The sequence below is a fragment of the Pyxicephalus adspersus genome, chromosome 8, assembly GCF_032062135.1.
Source record: "Pyxicephalus adspersus chromosome 8, UCB_Pads_2.0, whole genome shotgun sequence".
Classification (NCBI taxonomy): domain Eukaryota; kingdom Metazoa; phylum Chordata; class Amphibia; order Anura; family Pyxicephalidae; genus Pyxicephalus; species Pyxicephalus adspersus.
Genome location: NC_092865.1, coordinates 4171745 through 4196059, shown reverse-complemented (window position 1 = coordinate 4196059; position 24315 = coordinate 4171745). Strand labels below are relative to the sequence as shown.

General features: G+C 42.9%; 1 protein-coding gene and 1 long non-coding RNA gene across 3 annotated transcripts in view; one reads left to right on the top strand and one right to left on the bottom strand.

Annotated features, from left to right (window-relative positions):
* PRKAA2 (protein kinase AMP-activated catalytic subunit alpha 2) overlaps positions 1–9393 on the bottom strand; it is a 20855-nt gene extending 11462 nt beyond the window's left edge. Inside the window, exons 1-4 of one of the 2 annotated variants that reach the window (XM_072419340.1) lie at positions 9206–9393; positions 3441–3582; positions 1934–2060; positions 821–965 (exon numbers count right to left, since the gene is read on the bottom strand). In XM_072419340.1, the coding sequence (XP_072275441.1) occupies positions 821–965; positions 1934–2060; positions 3441–3582; positions 9206–9356 (565 nt within the window). In that variant the 5' untranslated portion in view covers positions 9357–9393. The remainder of the gene's footprint in view (positions 1–820; positions 966–1933; positions 2061–3440; positions 3583–9205) is intronic. The other variant, XM_072419341.1, reaches the window with a different exon arrangement.
* On the top strand, positions 9095–24315 carry LOC140336336 (uncharacterized). Its single transcript, XR_011921869.1, has 4 exons — positions 9095–9251; positions 20266–20341; positions 21987–22122; positions 24179–24315. It is a non-coding gene; the product is annotated as an uncharacterized lncRNA (long non-coding RNA).

Below are 24315 nucleotides of genomic sequence, written 5' to 3'. Positions count from 1 at the left end.
ATGATGTACCAAACTGTAGATTTTGCCACTCCTAATATTGTAGCAATTTCTCGGATGGTTTCTTTCTGTTTTTGCAGCGTAAGGATGGCTTGTTACACCTGCATGGAGCGCTCTGCATGTTGTCTGTTCACAGCAAAATCTTCCACATCCATCCCCCCCCCTCCAATCAGCTCCAGGCCTTTTATCTGCTTAATTGATAATGACATAACAGAGGATTTGCCCCCACCAGCCCATGAAATAGTCTTTGAGTCAATTGTCCAATTACTTTTGAGCCCCTGAAATGAAGTGATTGTGTAATAAAGGCTTTAGTTCCTCACATTTTTATGCAATCTTTTTGTTCAACCCAAAGCTGAAAGTCTGCAATTCAATTGCATCTGAGTTGTTTCATTTAAAATTAATTGTGGTAATGTACAGAACCAAAATTAGAAAAAAAAAAGTTGTCTGTCCAAATATTTTTTGACCTAACTATGTGTGTTAAGTAGATTTGTTTTCTTTTAACTCCTTTATGTTCCCAAGCCATGAATTCCATTTCCTGCAAATACCGCCTTATTTAGTATATCAGTACACCAATCACAGGGACATAACCCAGTGGGTGCAGAATTAACCCTCCTGCAGCCAGATCAGTGTATAACAACTTCTGATTGGTTGCTGGTGGTTCGTACATTTGTTGTGTTACATTTCTGGGTTCTGTGTTCCTAGCAGCACTGTGAAGGTTGCTCAGCAGGCACTCAGCATTCTGGGAAGGATCTGTACACTGCCGACCTTCAACAAATGTCCTTGTGCTTGGCTGAATTCCTGGGCGGATTGTGGAGTCACATACCAAAGTCAGCAATCTTGGCATTCATGTGCGCATCGAGCAGGACGTTCTCCGGCTTCAGGTCCCGGTGAACCACCATGTGTCGGTGGCAGTAATCCACAGCCGAAAGGATCTGCTGGAACAGGCGCCGAGCCTCGGATTCCTCCACCTGCAACAGGGAAGAGGAGATGAATGGGTTGGAAATGATAAAAGGAGCAAACAATGTATATCATGCACAGAAAGAAAATAAATAAGTATTTGTTAATTAATGTGGCGCAAAGGCTTGAGTTGGGGTACATCTAAGTATAAAGGAAGATCCTGCACAAAACTGACCTATTCTCACCAATGCTGCACTGGTGTCCTGGGTTCAGCACCCCTCGTCTATACAGAAATGGAAAAAAAGTGTTGTGTGGGTTCTCTCTGTAGATATAGAAAAATGCTGGCAGCTTATCAAGTTGAACTCTTGAGCAGATAGAGGACACATTATTGCAGCTTCCTTTAAAGAAGAGCTCAGACTGTGCGAGAGAAGCAAGATAAGGAGCCAATCAGTTTTTGCTAAACATGCCGACATGTGCCATGCCGACAGGAGAGAGCAGAGCGACAAAGATGAGTTTATCAGTCTGCGGGTTCTTTTACTGTCCAACCACAGGCCGAGGGTGGGACCAGACCTGTAAGTGTTACAAGATTAAATCAGGTCTCCGGGATTGTGTAAAGCCAAATAACCCTGAGAGCTTATCTTTACAAAAGGGACATGTGGAAGGAGTCTATGAATCAGGATTTAGGTGCAGCCACTGCTTTTCGGTATGAGCTTGGCATTAAAAAGTTTTGTTTCTCTTAGACCGAGTTCTGTTCAATCCATTGCACACAGGTGCATTACCTGATTGGGCCCTCAATTAATTCCTTTTCTTTCTTTTTTGGAGTGGCTGGGTCAGGAACAGACACCGGAAACCTCCCACTAGCTTTCAATACCCTAAACGTTTGGAGGGCACAGGCAGTAGGTAGCTCAGGGGTCAAGTTTAAGAGGTCGGAATGAGTTCTTACTATCCTCCCTATGGGGGATCTTCTGAATTCTGCAGCGAGCAGGGACATCATGGAGACACAGACAGGACATTGGTTATTCAGCATGCGGTGACTCACCCGGCCATGATTTTTCAGCATGCCATGACTCACCCGGCCATGTTTGCATATATAGTCGAATAACTCTCCTCCGGCAACGTACTCCATCACCATGAAAAAGTCAGTTGGGGTGCTGATCACTTGGTACCTTAAAAAAGAACCTCCAATTATTATTTAATGTTACATACAAATATAAAAGTATGTTTTAGATGTACAGCTAGTGGGGATTGTATATGGACCAACAATAAACCAAGGAAAGCCAAAACATGAAACCCCTGCACAGGTGAAGGGATCACATTGATGGTCTGGTTACAATGGCCCCTGACAATATTGGGCAGCAAGTGGACAGTTGGATCTTGAAGGTGATGTGTTTGAACAGAAAAAAGGGACTCTGAGAAGCTTGTGATGACTGGACAATGGGTTGGGGAAGCTCCAAACCACCAGGTCTTGTAGGGAGTTCCCAGTATGTATAGTTTAGAATCTTCCATAAGTGGTCCATGGAAGGAAAACTGGTTCTAAGTAGGGTGCATGGGCGCACATTGTGTGTGTAGGGTAGTAAAGGAAGGTCTGGCCTGTGCTGGCCAAATTCCACAGAAGAGCTACAAAGACGAAACAAAAGACTGAAAAAAATTCAATGCCAGCCATGGAAGGGTGACCCAAAACAGAATATTGTAGCTTGCCATGTATGTGGCTACCTAGCCAAAGAGCTTGTGCTGACCCCTAACAAAACAGGTCTATATTGGGTACATGAGTGTCAGAATTGACTATGGAAGAAGTATTATCTCAAGAAGATTGCTGGGTGGTACACCTTCAGAGGTCTTTTGGGCTCCAGGTCTGGACGGGTCACATGAGTACCTACACAATGTTCTGCAGGCGGTTTTCATATTTTGGCTGATCGGTGTACATTTGTGTCGCCATAAAGCTTCCTTTGCCTTTCCAACCTCATAACACCATTTATCTTGAGGACAGGCCGATCCCTATATGGGTGAATCCTCTATTTCTGCAGTAGGGAAGCTGCATACTGTACTAGGGCACTGCATGAAATGCGATGTAGGATGTCCTGAAAGAGATTGCATCCTGTTCACAAGAATACCTGGAAACGCTAGAGGTGGGGCCATCAATACTGTTGCCCGAGGCTCTATGTAGAGCACCAGACACGTATATACTCATTGGTGGCATTAAGGGGAACCGGTCAACACAAGTACAAGCTAAAACTGAAGTCCCTACAATGTATCTTTGCCTGCATTTTATATAAATAGTATTTATATAGCGTCAACATATAACAGAGCGCTGTACAATAAATAGGGGTTGCAAATGAACGACAGTGACACAGAAAGATGAGAGGACCCTGCCCAGAAAAGCTTACAATCTAAAAGTTTTTCAATGTTGTTCAATAACGGACCACATTGGAAGGAAAGGATTGGCCTTTACTGCAAACGCGAAGTTGCAGAGAACTTGAACTTCATCCTCAATGCCCATAACGTGTGCAGGAAAAATATATTTCAGAATAAGAACACCAAATACCTACAGTTTGATTATGTGGGGGTGACGGAATAGCTTGAGGTTTTGGATCTCCCGCTTAATTTTACCGACCACATCCAAACTACGAAGCTTTTGCCTATTCAGGATCTTCACGGCAACCTTGTGTCCAGTCAGCTGATGTTCCCCCACTGAAAGGAGAAATAGGAGACTGTTAGAGGCTACCATTGTGTGTATTATACATAGAAATCCATCATTGTTTTACACAAAGCCTGACCCCTTAACTAGCATAAGCTCCAGACCGATCATGGTTGGCAGGGTGATGCACAGAGCTTCCTGTAAGCATGTCAGTAGTTTTCCTGAAAGTCCTCAACTCCGATGCAAGATGTGGGCTGATGATGCAAATGTCGCAATGTTCTGATGGGCCAGTATGATGCAGGGGCTGTTTCTAGACAAACTGTTTGCATGCAAACCATCCTGGAAATGCCCACAGGCAATGCTGGGCCTCTATACGCGAAATGCAATTAATGTAAGGGGTGGGGTGGGTACAGTCAGGTTTGGGAGGGATGGGCTAGTTGATGCTGGATGTCTTCTAGCCAAAGAAAAAGGTGGGCTCTGACTTGCTGCAGCTTCTGATGTGCATTGTGAGAAGCTCACATTGAGGAAGCTGAACAGCTGGGCAGCCCCAAGCAAAGGGATGAGGAGGTGGCGGGGCAGCCCTAAGTTTTGGGTGGTCATCATACCCTTAAAAAAATTCTAATTTTTCACACTTTCTTACCCTAAGTCATGTCACCTGAAGTGCAGCTGCTGTGTCTATCAGCAATTTGCAAACATCGCGCCGTTAATGTTTTGTAAATATGAAATAAGATCAGCAAGGTGTCAGTCTTGGCGGCTGCCAACTCCTCGAGACTTTCTAAACATCATTAGCAGAGCCCTGAAGGAAGGTATTATAATTCACAACGCTGTAAAACACACAGGTGGATTTAGCAAATGTCGCCGGCGGTGGAGAACGCCGGTCTGAGCGCGACTGTGAAAGATCCCCGCTGTATGGGAATTAGAATTTTTGTCCAGAAATTAGACAATTTACACAATGTTCATATACAGGTCACCTAAAATAAACATGGAACACCTGGCACGCCGTCTAAGGGGGGAGGGAAAAAAAACTCATTAATGGGGACCTGCCAGTGTTTCTGGATCAAAACCAAAGATTTTGAGTGTAGCTGAGGTGTCACCTCCACCGGGGAATGTTTTAGTGAATTTCCTTTATAAACAGACCCCTAAGTGATTAGATTGGTAGAAGACAATAAACTGTTCTGTATTAGAGAATTGCTTTGGAATAAAAATGATTGCATTTACCAGTAGGGATTGTACAATGATTTTTTTTTCATGTGCAACCAGTTTTTGAATGCCCAATACAGATATGCATTGATACATAAAAATGTGATACACAGGGGAGGACCGGTCATTTCACGGAAGGATTCATTTAATGAATATGTGAATTTCTTGTAGGTAGAGAGTAAATGTGACCAAATAGAAAGGAGGATTTGTAAATATTTGTTATATTCTGCATATTACAAAGTCATCATTGCCAACTAATTCAATATAAACATTCCAACATGGTAACACTGCCCAATATTTACCACCTTGTCAGGTGCCATTGTAATCAGAATATTGAAATTATCCATTGGAGTGCTGGTGTTATATTTTCATTGATTGGTGATATCCCGATCACTATAGGAGTGTATGAGCTGTGTACATATAGAATGTTTCCAGCAAATGACTAACCCAGCCATTGCCGCTCATTCATTGTTCAATGGTAACATTACCAATTCATCCAGAATCCTTCAATCAGAGATCCCGAGTCAGAAATTGTTGTAGAATACTAAAAGAATTGCTGGCTCGGGATCGCTGATTGAAGGATTCTGGATTGATTGGTAATGTTACCATTGAACAATGATTGAACGGCAATAGTTGGGTTAGTCATTTGCTGGAAACATTCTATATGTACACCGCTCATACACTCCTATAGTGATCAGGATATCACCAATCAATGTAAATATAACACCAGCACTCCAATGGACAATATTAATATTCTGATTACAATATATCGATATATTGGGCGGCGAGTGAACAGCCGGTGATGTTTTGGTAACAGGAAAAATGGACAAGTGTTCGGATCGGAGCCACCCTGACAAGGGCCAAACTGATGGCTAGACCATGGACCAGAGTATTTACAAAATGGCAGGATTTGTGGGGAGTTGTTGGTATATAGGGGTTAGTACCTATTATCCAACTGCTAATCTAATCGCTAAAAAAAAACAAAAAACTTAATGCTAGCCATGTGAGAAAGGAGTCAGAACACACAATGTATTGGACCTTGCTTTGGTTGCGGTTGTGTAGCTCCAGACCAGTTGGTGTGCTTATGCCGACCTCAATCCCCCACCTAGGAGGGGCACATAATGTCAGAAATGGACCAATGGAGAAAAAGTGACGTGGTCCAATGAGTTATGTGTTTTAAGATCATGATGTGATGGCCCAGATGGATCATTTAGCTGGAGAAAAGATGGCAGCAGGGAGTCAATACCTAATAAAACTGGTCCAGGGATGGACAATCCAATTGGCTACAGGGACAAGGAAGCACAAGGCTCATTAGGCATTACGGAGGCTAGGTGACCTGGTGCAAGCCCACAAATTGCTTGAAACCTTAATGCGGGCCAAGGTAATTTACAGGATTTTTCCCAAAGAAAGAACAGAGAGGAAGCTGGGTTTTTTAGGCAATAATTGCTTTTATTAGTGTTTCAAGTGATTCATGCTGCAAAATCAATCAATAGTACATATAATAGTTACAAGTGGTGATCCCCATTATTAATCCATGGAGTAGAGGACCAATAAACTATACATTTTAGATCCCCAATGGTTTAGACAGATAGTGGTCAGGTTAACATTCGAATGTCCCAACACGTTTCGCCATTTGGCTTCTTCATGGGATTTGTGGAGAATGCTATTATTCTAGATAGTGAAACAACGTAAGGTACTAGGTAAGGAGTACAGAGAAATTTATGAAAATCATATTTAGGAAAACGGCTGGATCACCTATTTAAGAGTAATGGTGATAATAGAATTCTAATAACAGTATTGTTCAAGGTTGAGAAATTACTAATGAATTCAATATCTGTTCATTATCTATTATATTCAATAAATGTGATGGTAAGTGTGTTAGAACAATATGACAGCAATTATATTATACCTTGGTGGGTTCCTTAGCGGGTTGAATGCTTTGCCCGTGATCTGCTGCTAATATTTTGGTGCCCAGATATGACAGACACCGTCGGAGGTTTTGTGCTTTCCATGCCTGGCCGGATCACAAGGGCCACCTGCACTATTCTAGACCAATGTGTTTCATGTTCTGGCTGATCAGTATACAATTTGCCCAAACTAGACACAGACGGTTCCACCAAGTCACATCTCATCACCACCAGACTGAGAAACCTGAATGACTGGAACGTTTTATCTTACAGATCTTCAAATACACAACAAAAAGAAAATAACTTTATAGAGAATAATAAGTGAAGCTCTGCTTGCTGAGCCCAAACACTCCACTTTGCTTTGGTGGAGAATCCAAACTAACCTTTTCCTGCCACACTAAACCTTTTAAATCCTTTTTTTTTTTTAATTCTGCATTCCATTGCTCAGATTCCATCACAGTTCAGTGATTACAGTGAACACAGCTAATAAAAGCTGGCTCTGATGATACAATGCCAGGGAGGCGGCAACAGACAGAAGGCTTCTGTATAACCAGCATATAAAATGATGGGTGCAATTTAAACCGAGTTCAAACCATTCCCCGGCCTGGGAAATTTGGGTGCAATCTGGGTATAGCAGATCACCTGAAGTCCCACGGAGATAAGCCACCATGACGCAGAATTGAAGTGATCACCATCAGGGGGTACTTTTCTATTGGACCCCTATCAAAATAGTCTTAATTTTGCAATTCAGGAACTTTTAGACATAGGGAACGGGGGATCCAGGGTTATCTGATGATCCCCATTCCCTGATCTTGTGGAAAGGAGGATGCCATCACCTCTAGAGATTGGGGAGTAGGATTTTTTTGTACTAGCTTATACCAAATGGAGGTGAAAATTCGGGCGGCATTTAAAATACAGACCTTGTATGGGGTGCAAGGTTTGCTTTACTTTTCTGTTTCTTTTGGGCAGAGTAGGGAATGAGTGAATTCCTAGTTAGATTCATAGTAGAGGATTGGAAAGCTAACATGGTAACCTGCACAAATAGCCTGTATCTGATCAATGGCATAGGATTGGGGGACAGAACGATCCTGCACATGTGTGGATTACTCCATAGCCATTGGTTCCAATGAATGGAGCTTCTAAAAGCCTCCTGCAGATTATGGAATCTCATGATATCAATCCAATTCGATTTTTCATTGCACTCTATAGGTCAATCACTCCTCATAATAATTTATCAATAATGGCAGTAAGTCAGTATCCCCCCCATAGTATATATTTGGAAGGGGGGGGGGGGCGTACTAACTTACTGCTCTTAGGGCACATTTGTAATTCTTTTGCAAAATCTCATAATATTGGCAAGAATATGCTCTGCTGCTTCCTCACCTAATGCCCAATTCTAGGCTGCTTCTATTTGTACCCAAGGGAAGATATTTGGCCAGGTGGGATTTAGTAGAAATACTCCCCAGGCTTCCTCTTCTTGCTGTAAATGACACCCTGGCCCTGAAGTCATCATACAATGTGGGAGCAGCAGTCCTGCATTGTACCCATGGATGGCCAGGGCTGGGCCCACATTTTAGAGCATCAGACAGGTAAGAGCGCAGAATATCCCTTACCAGTGCAAAGCAACGAGTTACAGATCTGACCAGCAAGAAAGCAACAAGTAGAAACATTTCTGCCCTATATAGAGAATTGGACACTTGTAAGCCAGCAGCAGGAATACATATGTGCCATGGTCCTAAGAGCAGCAAGTCAGTCCTAAATAATGATGTGTAAGTAAAATCAGCAAACACCCCCCCATAATAATAACAGCAGCAAGTCAATCATCATTCTATAGTAATAGGAGCAGCAAGTAAATAATGAAGTAAATGCAACATGTTACCCCCCCCCCCCCCCCACCCTTTCCAATACTGATAACAGCAGCAAGTCAATCATCACCCTATAATAAAATGAGCAGCAAGCTAATCCCCAATATTGATGCATTAGTAATAGAAGCAACTAAGTTATCCCTATGTTAATAAGAGCAGCAATTTAATCATACCCCCACCATACACATAATGATGATGATAATAATAATAATAATAATAATAATAATAAATAGTAAGCCAGCCACCCCTGCCAGTGATAGGACCAGCAGAACTCTCATCCCCAATGTTGATGTATCAGCAAGCCAGCCACAACACCCCTCCATAATATCAATAACAATAATTCTGCTGCATAAATTACAGCAAGTTAGCCACTGATAAGAATCAAAGCACAAAGTCATAACCCCCCAATATTAATCTATTTATAGGAGTAGCATATCAATATTCACTGACCACCCCCCTCCCCGGTATGATGGTAGCTCCCCACTCATTAGTAATTCCCAGCCGGCGGACCGGTCTAACTACGCAATGGGGGGAGAATTCTATTGCTGTGTAATGCTACATTGTATCTCTTTACAACGCTATTCACAGAGCCCGCTGCGCTCCTCCTAGGAGGCAGCCCCGTTCTCACCTCGCAGCGCTACGCCAACAGCGCAGCCCGACAATCTCCCCCCACCAGCCCGACCGGCGAGCGGAATATACTCAGCTTTTCACTTTTCCGAAGGTGCCGACCCCGAGGGTATCGCCCAGGAGGTAATGTCCGATCTTAACCCGACCATCGTGCTTCTGCTTTTCAGCCATCTTTGCATCCTGCTTGTACCCAGAATGCAGCAGGGAGGAGCGGTAATGCCAAGGCATTTGTCAAACGTCACCCGGGTCTGACCTGACAGGCTGGGCAGCTGCTGGGGGCACTTAAAGGGGCCCAAAGGATTCCTGGGGGCTGGGGAGGGGTGTAGTGCACCTGTTCAGGCTTTCCTAAAGGCAGACAACCCATACACCTAGGGGGTGTGCAGGTAAAAAGCAAAGGTAAGTGGCCAGGGGCTGGGGATTTATTGGGCCCAGCAGCAGAAACAATCATCTTTCAATCTTGGATTGGATCAGAATATTGGCTTGCTTCCTATGGATCACATGGCGGGGCGATCCCTAATCCTGTCCACTTATTGGCCGTGATTTAATAAATCTCCCCAAGCCTGGAGAGGATACACTTTCATCAGTGAAGCTGGGTGATCCAGCAAGCCTGGAATGGATCTCCTAAAAGTCATTTGCCATTTGTTAGCAAATGTTTTCAGTCCTGCAGAAGATCCATTCCAGGTTTGCTGGATCCCCCAGCTTCTCTGATGAAAGTGAATCCTCCCCAGCCTTGGAGAACTTTAATAAATCAGGGCCATTGTGTCCATTCACAGGACTATATCCTCCCTCCTTGCATCTAAATCAGATCACTCCTTGACTAAAAATCCTAATATTACAGGGCAATCTGGTTTAAATACATCAGGATCCTTAAAGAAGGTGAAAAAAAAGTATTCCCTCCACATTGAAAAACTCTATAATACTCAACTCCAATCCAGAGCTGCACCTTTTCCTGTAGTACCCAATTTTTGCCACAAGATGTCCTCAGTCTGCGGATTTAGCTGTCACTCATTGTCAGGGCGTTATGAGTCCACCCCTGAGGAGCTGTCACTTTGTCTGCCTTCTTTATGTTATTATTATTATTATTAAGTAGAATTTATATAGCGCCAACCTATGACGCAGCACTTTACATTAAATAGGGCTGCGTTTATGTTAAAGGAGAAAGCTGACTTCACATAACCTCTGCTCTTATTAAGGGCCAGAAGAGGATCCAGGAACTGAAATACTTCCAGGGGGAAGGGTATTGGGGGCTGAGATGGGTTTTAAGGAGATGTTTGGTGTATTTTAGGGGTACAAAGACCTTTAAAGCAGAACTCCGACCAAATATAAAAAAATAAAACTGAATCGGCCATTAAAAGATAAAATAAAACCAGCTTTTAATGCAACTATCAGCTTCAATCCAGAGATTTCCCCTGCAATACTTTTTCTTTCCACTAGATGTCTTCAGGCTGACTGTCAGGATCATTTAATTCGCTTCCTTTGAGCTCAGGTCAGTTTAGACCCACCCCCATCCCGTGATTGGACAGTGAGAGAAGAAGCAGCTCATCTCTTTGATTATTTTGTACTCTCCTCCTATCAGCGTGCGTCTTGTCAGCACATGACCTGATTTGTTTGTTTCCTCCATGTTTGGTCCCACTGGTGTCTTGAGTATGGACTTTGTACAGCGCTGGGTATTTGTTGGTGCTATAGATATGCATAAATATAAAAAAATAGTCCTTGTGCTGCTTCTGTCTCCCCCAAGTTGAGCTCTGCTGTGCTGTAACTGCATAAGGCTGATTCCAGGTCACACGGTACGCCCCCTGCTGGTATATATTATAACACATTTCCATATTGAAGCTCATAGAGTGACACTGCTTTATATCAGCCCTTGGCTGCTTGCGGGGGTAACAAAGGCCGTGTTGTTCTTGTATCAAAAACCATTTTTGATCCTTAATATTTCATAAAAACAAGTACAAATATTAACACAAACAACAACTGACATACATAAAACATTCACAGAAATATAATAAAACACAAAAAAGAAATGAAATAAAACATTAAAGGAGAAAGAAAAAATAAACATTTTTAGAAAAAAGAAAGGTGACCTGTTCGGGTTGATGCCCGAATAAATATGGTGCCATCCTTCCGGAGCAAAAACCAGGCACTGTTGGGGAAGGGAAAGGGGGGGGGGGTCATGTAATCTCTATGAGAGGTGATAATATCTGACACGTTAATGAGTATACACGGACTTAACGTGTACACATGTATGTGGTGCCGGGTCTGCTGTAAACATGTCAGCTGTGTTGATGTTTCCTATTGCTAAATATAAACATGGAGGGGGGGGTGACACATGCCAGACCCTCAGTGCTGTGGAATGGAGCTGGCTGATACATCGGTGGGGGGTGGGAAGGACGGACTTAGACGATTGGCTCAGTGTGATAAAAAGTCATGTGACACAGCGTGAATGTTCCTGATTCACAAAAGTGCAATTGTTGATGATACGCGGCACTTTATCCATAAATGTCATCCAATCCACTTTATAGGATGAAGATTCAGATGGAAGACCGGAAGATCCATTGCCAATTATGTGATTGACTTACACACCCAATCCAAATTCTAATTGGAAATCAATCAAGGGAAAGTCCTGAAACACCGCACGCACGTGTACAACATTCTGCCCTTCTGATTGGTTCTCTTTGAATAACAGATCAGAATTCTAATCAGATGTAATTGATTATAGTTGATGTAGTCGCTATATAAGCGATATATAAAAAGCTGCAATACTCACCTCTTCTCCAGCGCTGCTTTGTGCAGTAATAGCTTTTCACCATTAGATGTCCTCAGTCTACAGAGTAAATGATGCTCAGGCAGATTAAACCAACACACTGAGGGCATATTGTGAGTAGAGAGCATCATGGAGCCACTAGGGTGACCAACCCCCATGGTGACAACATCAGGTCGTTGCTGCTTCTTGCATGATTGGGGACCCCCCTGGTGCAGGAGAGGACCTTGTGTGTCATGTGACCATCGTAATAAATGTGTAAATTTGGTGGAGTGGGGGGGAGGGGTGGGGTTTGATTTAGGAACCCAGACATAAAAAGCACAAACAAGGTTATAAACACTTACCTGTCTTGTTGCAATTCTGGGAGTGTCTGTCTCCTGGCCCCCCGCAGCTTTCATTGGTTATATTCTTCCCTCCTCCACCCACCAGAGCAAGGAGAGCCAATGAAAACTAAAAGGACTCAGCAGGTTATTCCTCCAGGGCGTGTTGGTATTCCTGCAGACCTCGGGGGCGGGATCACAAACATGATTGGTAGATTATTACCCAGAAGTGCTGAGCACCTTTACGTTCATATTACCTGAGGGGGACCCACCAATGACTGGTCGCTGATCTAATGCCATCCTGGCACCTGCTATGGAGGACCTGGGCAGCCTGGAGGGTCAGATAAACCCAGGACACAGATTGGGGGCAGGTTTGATAAAAGTGGGCGGAGCAACACATTCAGCGAAGGGTTAAAAGGGTGCCCCCGATCCTTTTAAAGGCTCTTGTTTAAAGAATCATTAAAAAAGCGTGGCTCCGTTCACCAGACCGTGCGATGAACACAAACACATTTCTGTGGGGAAATTTTATATTTTTTTCCACTTTGCTGAATTCCTCATCTTTATGGACGGGGCCCCGAATCTCATGAATCAAACCTTTGACTCCCCAAGCCGAGTAGAAATCCCAAAGTGAAATCAAAACACGGCCGGCTCTGGTCAGGTGATAAATATTTCCTTTGCTTTGATTGCGTCTGTATTGGAGTGGAAGGGAACAGCAGTGGAATGGTCACAGTGAGGTATAGAATGGGGCCCCGATGCATATGTGGCCCCTGGGCACTTATAATACAACAAGCAAGGGAGCAACACTGTGCAAGGGGCTGTAGTAGTCATGATTTCCAGTCTCCCAATGTATCCAGCCATGTCTGACAGCTTTCTATGCAACTAAACTATATTTGTGGCCCTTTAGTCATTTCAGGGGCCACACCTGTGGTCCCTTGAATCAGATGACTTCACCAACATTGGGGTAGGGATTGGTTAGAACCCTTGAATTTGTTTTTGTTTTTTTTTATATACGTCGTCCTAAAATTCCATTACTCCCCAACGCCTTTCAGGGCCCCGTCATCAGTGATGATTCATATGAATGGGGGTCATCTTCTGAATTGGCTGCAGCAGCTCCAGCCCACCCACAATGCAACTCTCTATAAATATCTAGATTATTCATTATCTCCGGCATCTCAGTCCAGGAATAGGATGGCGAACCCGAATGATGCCTGAATAAAGATGGCTCCGTCTGTGTGGGGGAAATGTTACCCTGTGATTGGCTGCAAGGATACATTCTGATCATTGTGAGACTGTGGAAATGCTTCTCCTGTCTGCAGCAGACTTCAGTCATTGTTGTATTATACCAACAGCAACAGCGCAATGGGTGGAGCCACAATTAAAAAAAGCTACAATTTTATAATCTTTTTAGGAAAAGATGATTGGTGGGTGTAGAAACCCAAACGTTCGCACGTTTACCACATGATATAAATCGCCCTGTGGCCCCCCCCCCAGTATTAGGAACACATAAAAGCCCACATTTAGCCGCCTCGCCCCGCCCGTACGATAAATCATTTTACAACTTGGATCTGTAAATGTTTTCAGCGAGGATTAGGAATACCGTCACTTTAAATAAACATGGCCGCCAGACGCTTTTATTTTTAATATCTAAATGGCCTAATTTTTTTTATAGCCTGGGGGGGGCGCCGCCCAGGTGTAACAACACAGGACGCAGTCAATGCGACGCGTTACGTTATCGGAGCCCACGGACTAACGAGCTCCTCGGCTGATCTCCGGAATAGTTTTTTTTTCCTGGCCAATGACGGCGATAGAAAAGCTGCCGCAGGCTGTATGCCGCCATTATTGCGGGGGAGGGGGCCCCATCCTCCCCCACAGCCTGGTGAAGCCGTTATAAATCTGTCACTTTTTTTGGGGGGGGTGCAGCAGAAATTTATGGTGATCCCGGACGTCACCTCATAAAGCCTTTATGTGTCAGCTAACGCGTTTCGCGCAGATCTGCCACAATGCGGAAACAGAGACCGCACACAAATAGTCATCAAACGGGGGAATGAGGACGCAACTAAGTGACTGGGGTGCTGCAGGAGACATGTGACCTCATAATTTACCCTGCAGGGGGAATAAAAGACCTGCACTGCAAGGGAGGAACTACTAGTACCAGCATAACCTGCCACAACCATAGAGGACGCACTAGGATATGTAAATTAGTCTGACACATCCAGGTGTTTATTTGCACTCACACCGCTCTCTGTCATCATTTTTATTTCTCTCCAGAAGGACGGAGCCAACTTTATTCAGGCATCACCCATAGTAAATAACTATATATATTGCTTTATAACCTTTTCATAGTATTGTGTGGTTTCAGCTTCAATGGGCTGAATTGTAATGGATTTTATCTGCATTTATTGGCCAACTAAAAGGAGGATTTAAAATGTTTTTTTAGTTGTTAAGTTTTTTTATAATATTATAAAATGTTTTACATTTTTCCACAGAATAAATTCTGCCATGAAGGAGAATCTGTTTCCTTTAGGGTTCCCTCTCTCTAATTGAAATCTGTATGAATTAGTGTGCCAGGGTAGGCAGGAGTGGGCAGAGTCATTGCCCTGACTTCAATTAAAAGTGTAAACTTTAGCTTGAGCTATTGATGTCTGTAGACATCAGCAGAAGGTCGCCTGCAAAATGTAATAATGTAATTTTGAGCTTAAGCTGAAAACAAGAATGTACGGGATTCACATATCATATTTCATAATATTAGGTAGATTTGAAGAATATTCTGACCCCTCCCTTCTGCCCCTTGTGGCCCCTCCCTCCTTTCCTTTGTAGCTAATCTTGCCTTCTGGAGCCCCCCTCCTGCCCTCCATAGTCCCCCTCCTGCCCTCTGTTACCCCTCCTGCCCCCTGTGGCTCCTCCTCCGGCCCTCTGACACCTCCTCTCATTCCGCCAATGACTTCCCCTGCCCAAGTGTATATTTTTCTTTTAATTTCGTATTTACTTACCTATCTTACCTAGGTGATCACATGACATGCAGGTTCCTGTACCTTTATGAATCAGCTCCAGCATTGGGCAGTCATCAGTAATGCAGAGGTTTGAGCTAACACAATGGTTCTATTAAAGCAGTTCCAAGGGGGCGGGTCCATGACGCCTGACACACAGGATGTCCTCTGTGATACATCACACTGAGAATGTCTGAGGACCTCTAGTGGTCAACAAGAAGTACTCATTTGGGATAACACCAGGGGGATTAGTGCAGCCAGTTTTGACCCCGGCAGTTATAAAGGACCCAGAGGATGGAGGTCTCAGTGATCAGAAATCTGATCTGACATGATGATGATATCAAAGTAATTCCTAGGGGGCGGAACAATGACTCCCAACACTCACAGGGTGTCCTCTGTGATGAATGACACTAGGAATGTCTGAGGACATCTAGTGGCCAAGAAATAGTACTACTGGGGGACAACATCATAGGGATTAGTGCAGCCATTTTTAAAATGGCTTCTGTCAATTTTAAAAACTTCTGTCTGCAAAAAACATCTATCTCCCCGAATCCCCCCCCCCCGTGCAGCACTAAAGGGACCCCAAGGATTGAGAACCTCCTGCATGTGCACCTTGAAGCCTTAAACGTCGCCACCACTACTCCAGCCTCTTACACTTTTTCTCCACCAAACCACAAGCTTATAGATGCAGCTGCTCTGGCCCCGCCTCTTCTGAGCTGCAATAGGACAGTATATAGGGGAGGCGGAGCCAAAAGCAATCCTGTCCCTAGAGGAGCCAGCAGCTTTGTAGTGATGTGAGCATGCTGAAGTCTGAAGAGTAGGTGCAGGGCGGGGGAGGCATTATTTTGGCTTTTTTATTTTAGGGGGCCCCACTGATGGTTACACGCTGTACTCACTTGTGGCTGCACCAATCAGATTCCTCTCCACAGCCCAAACTGCTGCAGCTCATTAATCTACAACTCCCCATTATCCCTAATCACTCTTCATGTGACAGCCTTTAATTGCCCAGGAAAACAGCCCATCAAAATCTATTTAAGTGCAAAGCAGACTAATGTGCTGAGTGATCACCAAGGCCCATAATGCCTGGGAGGCGTTGGTGTCATGGCAGTCTCACGCTCGCACCCTTAGCCAATCAGGATTGCATGCAAGGGCGGAATGCATAATTTGTTATAATTATTTTTATAGCAGAATTACAAATGTGCAGCACTGGGACGATTCTCTTCTTCTTTTCACTCTACCACGGGCTGCTGTGGCTTTGAAGATATCTTGACATAAGAGGGCTGAAATTATTTTTATTAAAAAAAAGGCAAAGCGAGGGTAAAACAGAACCCCAGATCAGTGCACTGCGTGTGCCAAATGCACCAAAGATACATTGCGGTAATGCTCAGCATGCTGCTCTCTGTTCTCCTTGCTGGAGGGGAAGTTGTACCCATTGGACCTGCAATGCAAGGATCTCCCTGCTTCATCCGCTGTGTAAATCTGTGCTTTCCCGACCTAACCTGCTGCTTCTTGATCGTTTCTCCACCAGTTATGATGAACTGGCACCCTGTTACCCTACCAAGCTGACCACCTACACCCTTAGATACAATGCAGAGCAATGCATGGTATGTGAGTGATGTTGCAAAGGTCACACGCCTAAGGTATTGAGTAATCCTTTGCTTTTTTGGGGCACAGCTTTCACATTACAGGTCCTCTTTAATCTCCAGCATGGAAATACATATTAGAAAATAAACTTATCTGTCCCTGACTACCAAAATCAAGGCATTTTGGGGTGGGGGTACATTGCATTGTCATGCGGTGCCATAGATTGAGAATGGGGCTCAAGGGTATGACTACAGTAGCAGGGTCCCTGTGGCCCATTGCCAAGTGTCCAAGTAATGGGCCGCCATAATGAAAGGCACCCAATGCACACTTACAAAACAGCCTGCAAAATCCTGAGGGGGTCAAAGATATTTTCACAGATTTGTTTTTCCAATGATGTTTTGTTCCCAGGATTCCTTCAAACAAATGTAATGCAACACATGCTGCGGCGCTGTCCATGCATTAAAACTGCACCACGTCAAAGATTGAATCAATTACCTGTTCAGAAACATTCAAAAATTGGTGATGACCTTGCGTGACTACCTAAAGAATTGTCCAAAAACAGGTTTAACGGGTGCAGAATGTAAAAGCCGAAACAAACAAAGGTGAGCAGGGACACCTGGAACTCCCAGGTGGACAGGAGCAGGGTCAGGAATTGTGAACGGGAATTATCGCTGGTGGAGTATCTATAACATAGAAAAACAGGTGCCAGGATCTAAAAGATTCCCTTTTTGGGTGGAAAGGCCCTTTAAAATCTAATTTACCAAGTTAAATATATAGAGAGCTGAAACAATTTGGCCCCTACAGACAGCTCAAAGCCCACACAGAGCTGAAAGGGGAGGGACACTACCCCTACAGCGCCCCAACTGCTGCAGCTCATTAATCTAAAAGAATCAGTTTTTGGGAAGAAGACCTGGTGATCCTGGCATTATTAATAATAATATTACTAAATAGGATTTTTAAAGCGCCAACATATTACACAGGTGATGCAAATGACAGCCAGGTACAGAGGAGAGGACCTGCCCCGAAGAGCTTACAATCTAGGAGGTGGGGGAAGTATCACACAATAGGAGGGAGATGCCATGAAGGTTCGTGCTCAGGTGATTCCTGTTATAGAATGACAACGCTCCATCCTTTGTTCCCCTGTGTTGTCATGCTGCTTCAAAACGTGACCACATTTCCAATGCAACTTGCACAGGCATGGTCCTCTGTGGTCACCAAATGGAAAACCACCTTGAAGATACCATTGCAGTGGCTTTAAAAATGTTGTGGGGCAGCAACAATGGTTTTTGGTTATTATTATTATTAATTATATTATTAACAATAATAAACAGCGTCAACATATTATGCAGCGCTGTACATTAAATTGGGGTTGCAATTGACAGACAGATACAGACAGTGACACAGGAGGAGGAGAGGAGTCTGCCCCGAAAAGCTTACAATCTAGGAGATGGGGGAAGTATCACACAATAGGAGGGGGATATGGAATGGTGGGAAGTAGTGAGGGTTTAGGAGACAGAAGAAGACGGGTAGGTGAGGTTGAAGCGTTGGGTTTTGAGGTCTCTTTTAAATCAGCAGAAAGTAGGAGCAAGCCAAATAAGACGAGGAGACCATTCCAGAGAGTCGGGACTCTAGAAAAGTCTTGGAGCCGTGCGTGTGATGAGGTTATGAGTGAGGAAGTCATTAGTAGGTCATTGGAGGAGCAAAAAGTGTGACTGGGGGGGATATGTCTATCAGGTGAGAAAGGTAAATGGGGCAAGAACTGTGGAGGGATTTGAAGGCAAAGTACAGGAGCTTGAATTTGATTCTAATGAAAGCCAATGAAAAGAACTACAAAGAGCAAACAATGCTTTACCATGCAGCTAAGCCTACTTCAGGAATAGAAGGGATGGCATGCATGTGACCTTTCTCCTGCATACATAGTACATTCATTCTACCTAACAGTGTGAATGGTTGATCCAGGCTCTTTGAAATGAATACGAGCTGCTTCGGAGGAGGCACCGGGCTGTCCAAGTCCCTTTTTGGGTGATCTTTTCTCCTCCATGGAACAAGCTCGGTGTAAAAATAGAATCGGAGTGATATGATCGTGATGGCAGTATATGTACGGAGCTTTAAACGTTAATCCCTGGAGATGTACACATATCCCAGCCTGGATATAGATCAGGGGGTGGTAGAATGAACAGAAGGATCATTTACTGGACTCATTCACGTTATATTCCACTACACGAGCACATGGCTGGGTGTGTGTGCTGACTGCCTAGGTGGCACGGCAGATGTCCCGGAATGACATTGTAGGTGACAGTGACACGCTCATGTTGCTGGATAATTGGGGTTATTTCTGGTTCCATTAACAAGCGAGAGGGTGTTTGGTATTATGAACTTGGCTTTAGTTTTTTACGAGATGACAGCTGGAGGTTCCCAAAATATTGAGTTTTTCTTCGGATCCAAGAGCTGGACTGATTTAGATTCCAACACAATAAAAATTGATTCTTAGATCCAGGACAATCCTGGTTGAGTGTCAAGGATGGACGATACATTTAAGATCCAATAGAATGTTTTGGGGGCCATGACAATGACAAGTGGGTTCCATGTTTTATATGGAGACACTTGGCCTGATTTATTTATTGTCAGCCAAAAAGATCATTGGCGTCAGTTAAACTGAGAGGCAAAAACTGTTCATTGCTCAAACCTCAAGAGGAACCCTGGTTGAGGAACACTGTTTTAGTATGTGATTGATCTGGGACCTTCTAGTATCCTATACTAATTCATTGTGCCTGATTTATCCAAGGCTGGGGAGGATACACTTCCATCAGTGATGCTGGGTGAAACCTGCAATGAATCTGGTCCAGGATTGAAAACATTGCTAGCAAATAGACTTTGAAGAAACCCATTTTAGGTTTGCTGGATCACCCAGCTTCACTAATGAAAGTATATCTTCTCCAGCCTTGGGGAGCTTGGGGAGTATGGGATATTAGAAAGTCCCAGATCAATGACATACCAAAACAGTGTTTCTCAACCAGGGTTCCTCCAGAGGTTGCTGGGGATTCCTTGAGCAATGAGCAGTTTGTACCTCTCAGGTTAGTATAAGTGACCCCAATGATCTTTTTGGCTATCTGTAAGGGTGACATTCTTCCCAATGGCCAGCAATGTAAGAGGAATTCTTCCCGCTGACCACCACACTAATGTACTGTGATCTGTGGATATAGTAATTATAGCTGGGGTTCCCTGAAGACCTAAAAGTTATTTCAAGGGTTCCTAATGATAAACACTGTATTAAACGTTGGGGGTCCAGTAATATTTCGGGTCACAGCTGTCCATTTGGGTATCAGAATAATAATGCAACAATGCTTGGGAAGCCCAGTCTTTGGGTACAACCTCCAACGTTTTGATGACCATTGTGGAATATCCAAAATTTACCATTGTAACCAGGAGAGAAATCTTCCAATGGTACAGTAAACTCCCTCAATTTTCTCTTTTTGTTGTGTCTACAGAAGGACCAAAAGGCCACCGGTCATCCAGGTTTAATGGGACCTCTCTCAGATTGAAGAGCCGCTGTTGATGGAGAAGGTGAGGACTTCAAGGGAGGAATCTCCTGGGTCTGTTCAATCTTTGAGAATAGTAGCAGTCCGTACACTCTTTGTTTTAGTAAATTGACACTGCATTACACCTTCTGTTTGGTCTTTAGGTCCTGTTAGGGAGATTTCCATTGTTGTAGTCACCAACATGATCAAGAGAGAGATAAGAACTTGAAAGAGCTTTTAAAGCAAGCCATTGCAACCTATCATTTTGTATTCTATATCAATAGATCCCATTGGGTTTATTGGATGATTCTGCTTTATTTCTTTACTTTTATTTAAAAATCTTCCCTTTTTAGAGCCATATTAAACCAGCTTCCCCTGCAGAAGGTCAATCAAACAACATACTTAAGGATAGTGCTTATTGGAACTTAAGGTACTTATAGGGGTGCCGTATCCCTTTATTAACTAAATGAAGAAAAAAGTCATTGTATAATCACCACTAAATTGAATTTAAAAATGCAAGCAAACTTTTTTTAAATCACATTAAAAGCAACATTTTGACATATTAATAGTTATACGTGATCTCAATAATTAGTGTTGACCTGACGCGTTTCGCAGAAGAAAATGTCTGCTTCATCAGGGGTATATTTTGAGATGGACAACTTATATATATGCATAGATTTTTATACTTCTATTTATCATACTTCATATTCTTCAAAATAACTAAATTACCATTAATTAATGAAGTTAGCTATTACCCAATAAATACATACCTCCATGGCCTACTGCACCACAGGTGAGACATCAAAATCACCTGCAGAAGGGTTAACATTGCATGATATGCCGTGTAATACCTGAGAAGAGGTAATCGGTGTCTGTATCTGAGTGGGTGTTACAACCACAAGAATCTAATTCCATGACTGATATGAGGCTCTCCTTCCTCCCCAGCATCACCTAATTGCTTTATTGTTATTGATAGCGGCCCGAGATGTGGGGAAGATTCGGCTTGTCGAGGAATTCCTCAGACATTTCAGACGCGTTTTGACAGGTTGTCTTCGCTCTCCACATTTTGGAGAAATCCGGAGGATGGTCAGAATGTCTTTAACAAGTATTTGTGGTTTGCACACAATGAGCTTTTCATTTACACACAACAAACTTTCTACCATTCTTTGTTTACCCATTAATAATCAAAAACATGGCGAGATATTACAGGGGACAGACGTATGGCACCTTCAAAGTTACGAAACAATGAAATCTGCAGAATTTCTTCACCTCGATCCATCTAAACTTCAGTTAGTTTTCTATAAGGGTATATTATACCTTGCTATATGCAAATATTGACTTATTTTATGGGAATTTGATGGGTTGGTGAGTCTATACTTGCAACTTTCTTTTGGTTCTTTAAAATGCAGCTTTAACATTGACCTGATCATAAAAAGTGAATATTTTCTGTGTTATAGGCAATATCTAGTTGTGCCTTAGCTTTTTAAATTGAAAGATATTAGTGCACATTGGGTTCCATAGCTGCATAACTTCAGGATGAGATTACTAAAGATGCTGATGCTTCTGACGGTTATCTGCTTGAGATTTGGGGATGTTCCTGTTGTGCTGTTCACTGTTCTCCTTGCTGGAGAGGAAGCTGTATCTGTAGACTTGCAATGTAAGAATCTCCATGCTTCTGCTTAATTCAATAGGTGCTTCTGCTACCCAACATGCTGCTTCTTGTTGAACCCCCCAACAGTCTTTAGGGAACACTTCTGACACATGGAGGAAAATCCGGCTTCTCCACCAAGCTGGACAGCTCCAAGATACGGTGCAGAACAAAGCATGGTAAGTCAATAGTCAAGGTGAGCTGCAGGGTTCATAAATGCAATAATGATAAGTAATCCTTTGCCTACTGCTTTCCTGAGCACAACTTCCACATTGCAGGTCCTTAATATTATAAACACATAATATAAAATGGAATGAGATGCCTTTAACTATCAAAAGTCGATTTTAGGGTTCAGGGTCCGCAGGGGGTACACTGTAGTAATAGTACTAGTTGTTTTTTTTTTCAGTGTTGACTATAACAAGTATCCATTTAGCAAAAAATGAAAAACTAAATTAAGTGTATTGCTACCAGGGTTACCAATCCAATAATTAATATTATTTTACTGACAATCCCTGGAAAGGATTATCGACAGTTTAATGCATATCATTGTACAACCCTCTGGGGTCTATTTACTATATAAAGAGTCAGGAGTTGAATCAACTTTCATTGGTTTACTGATGAAATGTGCTGACTTTTCTCAGTTGTTAATAATGCTGCCGTATAAAGAACAGCAGATCAAAAAAGGCTCAAAAGGAAAATTGCAAACAAAGCAAAAAAGTGAGAAAAAAAAAGTAATACAATGCTAAAAAAGTGTTGTAGCTATAATTTCAATTGAATGGTGTTCACTTTTTCAGTTACTTCTATTGAATTGTATTCCACTGCAATTTATTTGGTTCCATTTCTTTGGAAATCCAGTAGACATGTTGGCCCTCATCTAATAAAGCTTCCCAAGACTGGAAAAAATAGACTATCGTGGAACCTGGGTGATCCAGGAAACTTGGATTTCTTAAAAGCAATTTGCTATTAGTCTGCAAATATTTTTAATCCTGGACCAAATCTATTGCAGGTTTGCTGGATCACCCATGATAGCCTTGGAGAGCTTTAATACATTAGGCCCATTGCTTGCACATAGCATTTCATTCCAGCTAATTTGATGTAAGATTGAGGTATTTCCACCAAGATGACCTTGAAAATATGAAACCACTTTATATTTGATGCATGAACTTCCAACACTACAGAGGGTCATCCAAAAAAAGATGTTACAAACTTGGTAAATACAACATATTAAGGCTACGTACACACCTAAGGGTCTTTCACGATCCTTTCCAACGACAAAAAACTGAAAGATGAAAGAACGAGCTCTGTACATACAGCACTGTTCCACTCTATGGAAAGGGGAGAATGAGCAAGCGGCACCCCACTGTGCTCTCTCCCCTTCACTTGTTTTATGATCATTCGTCTTTCGTGGATCAGCCAGGACAGATCCATGCACGATGTTTGATGAGCGCTGTACACATGTTAGATTCTCATCCGATATCAGCCCTGAGCAGTAATCGGACGAGAATCATCTGACGTGTGTACGACGTGTGCCTTAGTTCTCAATGTACCATATGATTTTTGGGGTGCATTGTGCTAACAATGGGGCAAACAAGTCTTTTTTATTTTTTTTAGTAGAGTGGTGAGGGGTTAGAGTCCTTATCTGATGTTTACTGTGTCCTCATTAGGGAAATGAACCTTCTTGTGAACCATTTCCATCAGTCCAGATCTTTAATTCAATACCTTTGTTTTGGTGACAACTCTCTGAGAAGCAATTTCCCTCACTTTTGGAGAGATTAGCAACTTCTGCTGAATAAAGAATGAAAGAAGATGAAAAAAGGGCTTTTAACTTTTACCTACTGTATCCAAAATGGATGAAAAAAAAGTTTTAGATACAAGTTAATGAAATCATAGCAGTGTGTCTCAAACTTTTTAACATAGGGGAACTTTCAGGTCTTCAGGGAACCCCGACTATAATTCCTATATCCACAGATCACAGTATATTAGTGTGGTGGTCAGTGGGAAGAATTTCTCTTACATTGCTGGCCATTGGGAAGAATGTCACCCTTACAGATAGCCAAAATGAACATTGGAATCACTTATAATGCACTGCTCATTGCTCAAGGAACCCGCAGCAACTTCTGGAGGAACCCTGGTTAGGAAACGCTGGTCCAAATGGTTCATCGATTGCCCATGCATTGCCAATTCTGCCCCCAACGGCTAACACAACTTCAAGTGATGATTGTCTTATGTTTGCAGCCTTCCCAGAAGCACAAGGAAAAATTCCCCTACAGTATATCATGATGAAAAATCTGAAGTGAGTTTATAAATTCCTTTTTTTCCAGAAGTACACATCAATTATCAGCGCTTGTTGTATTGTTAATAAATCATTTCAC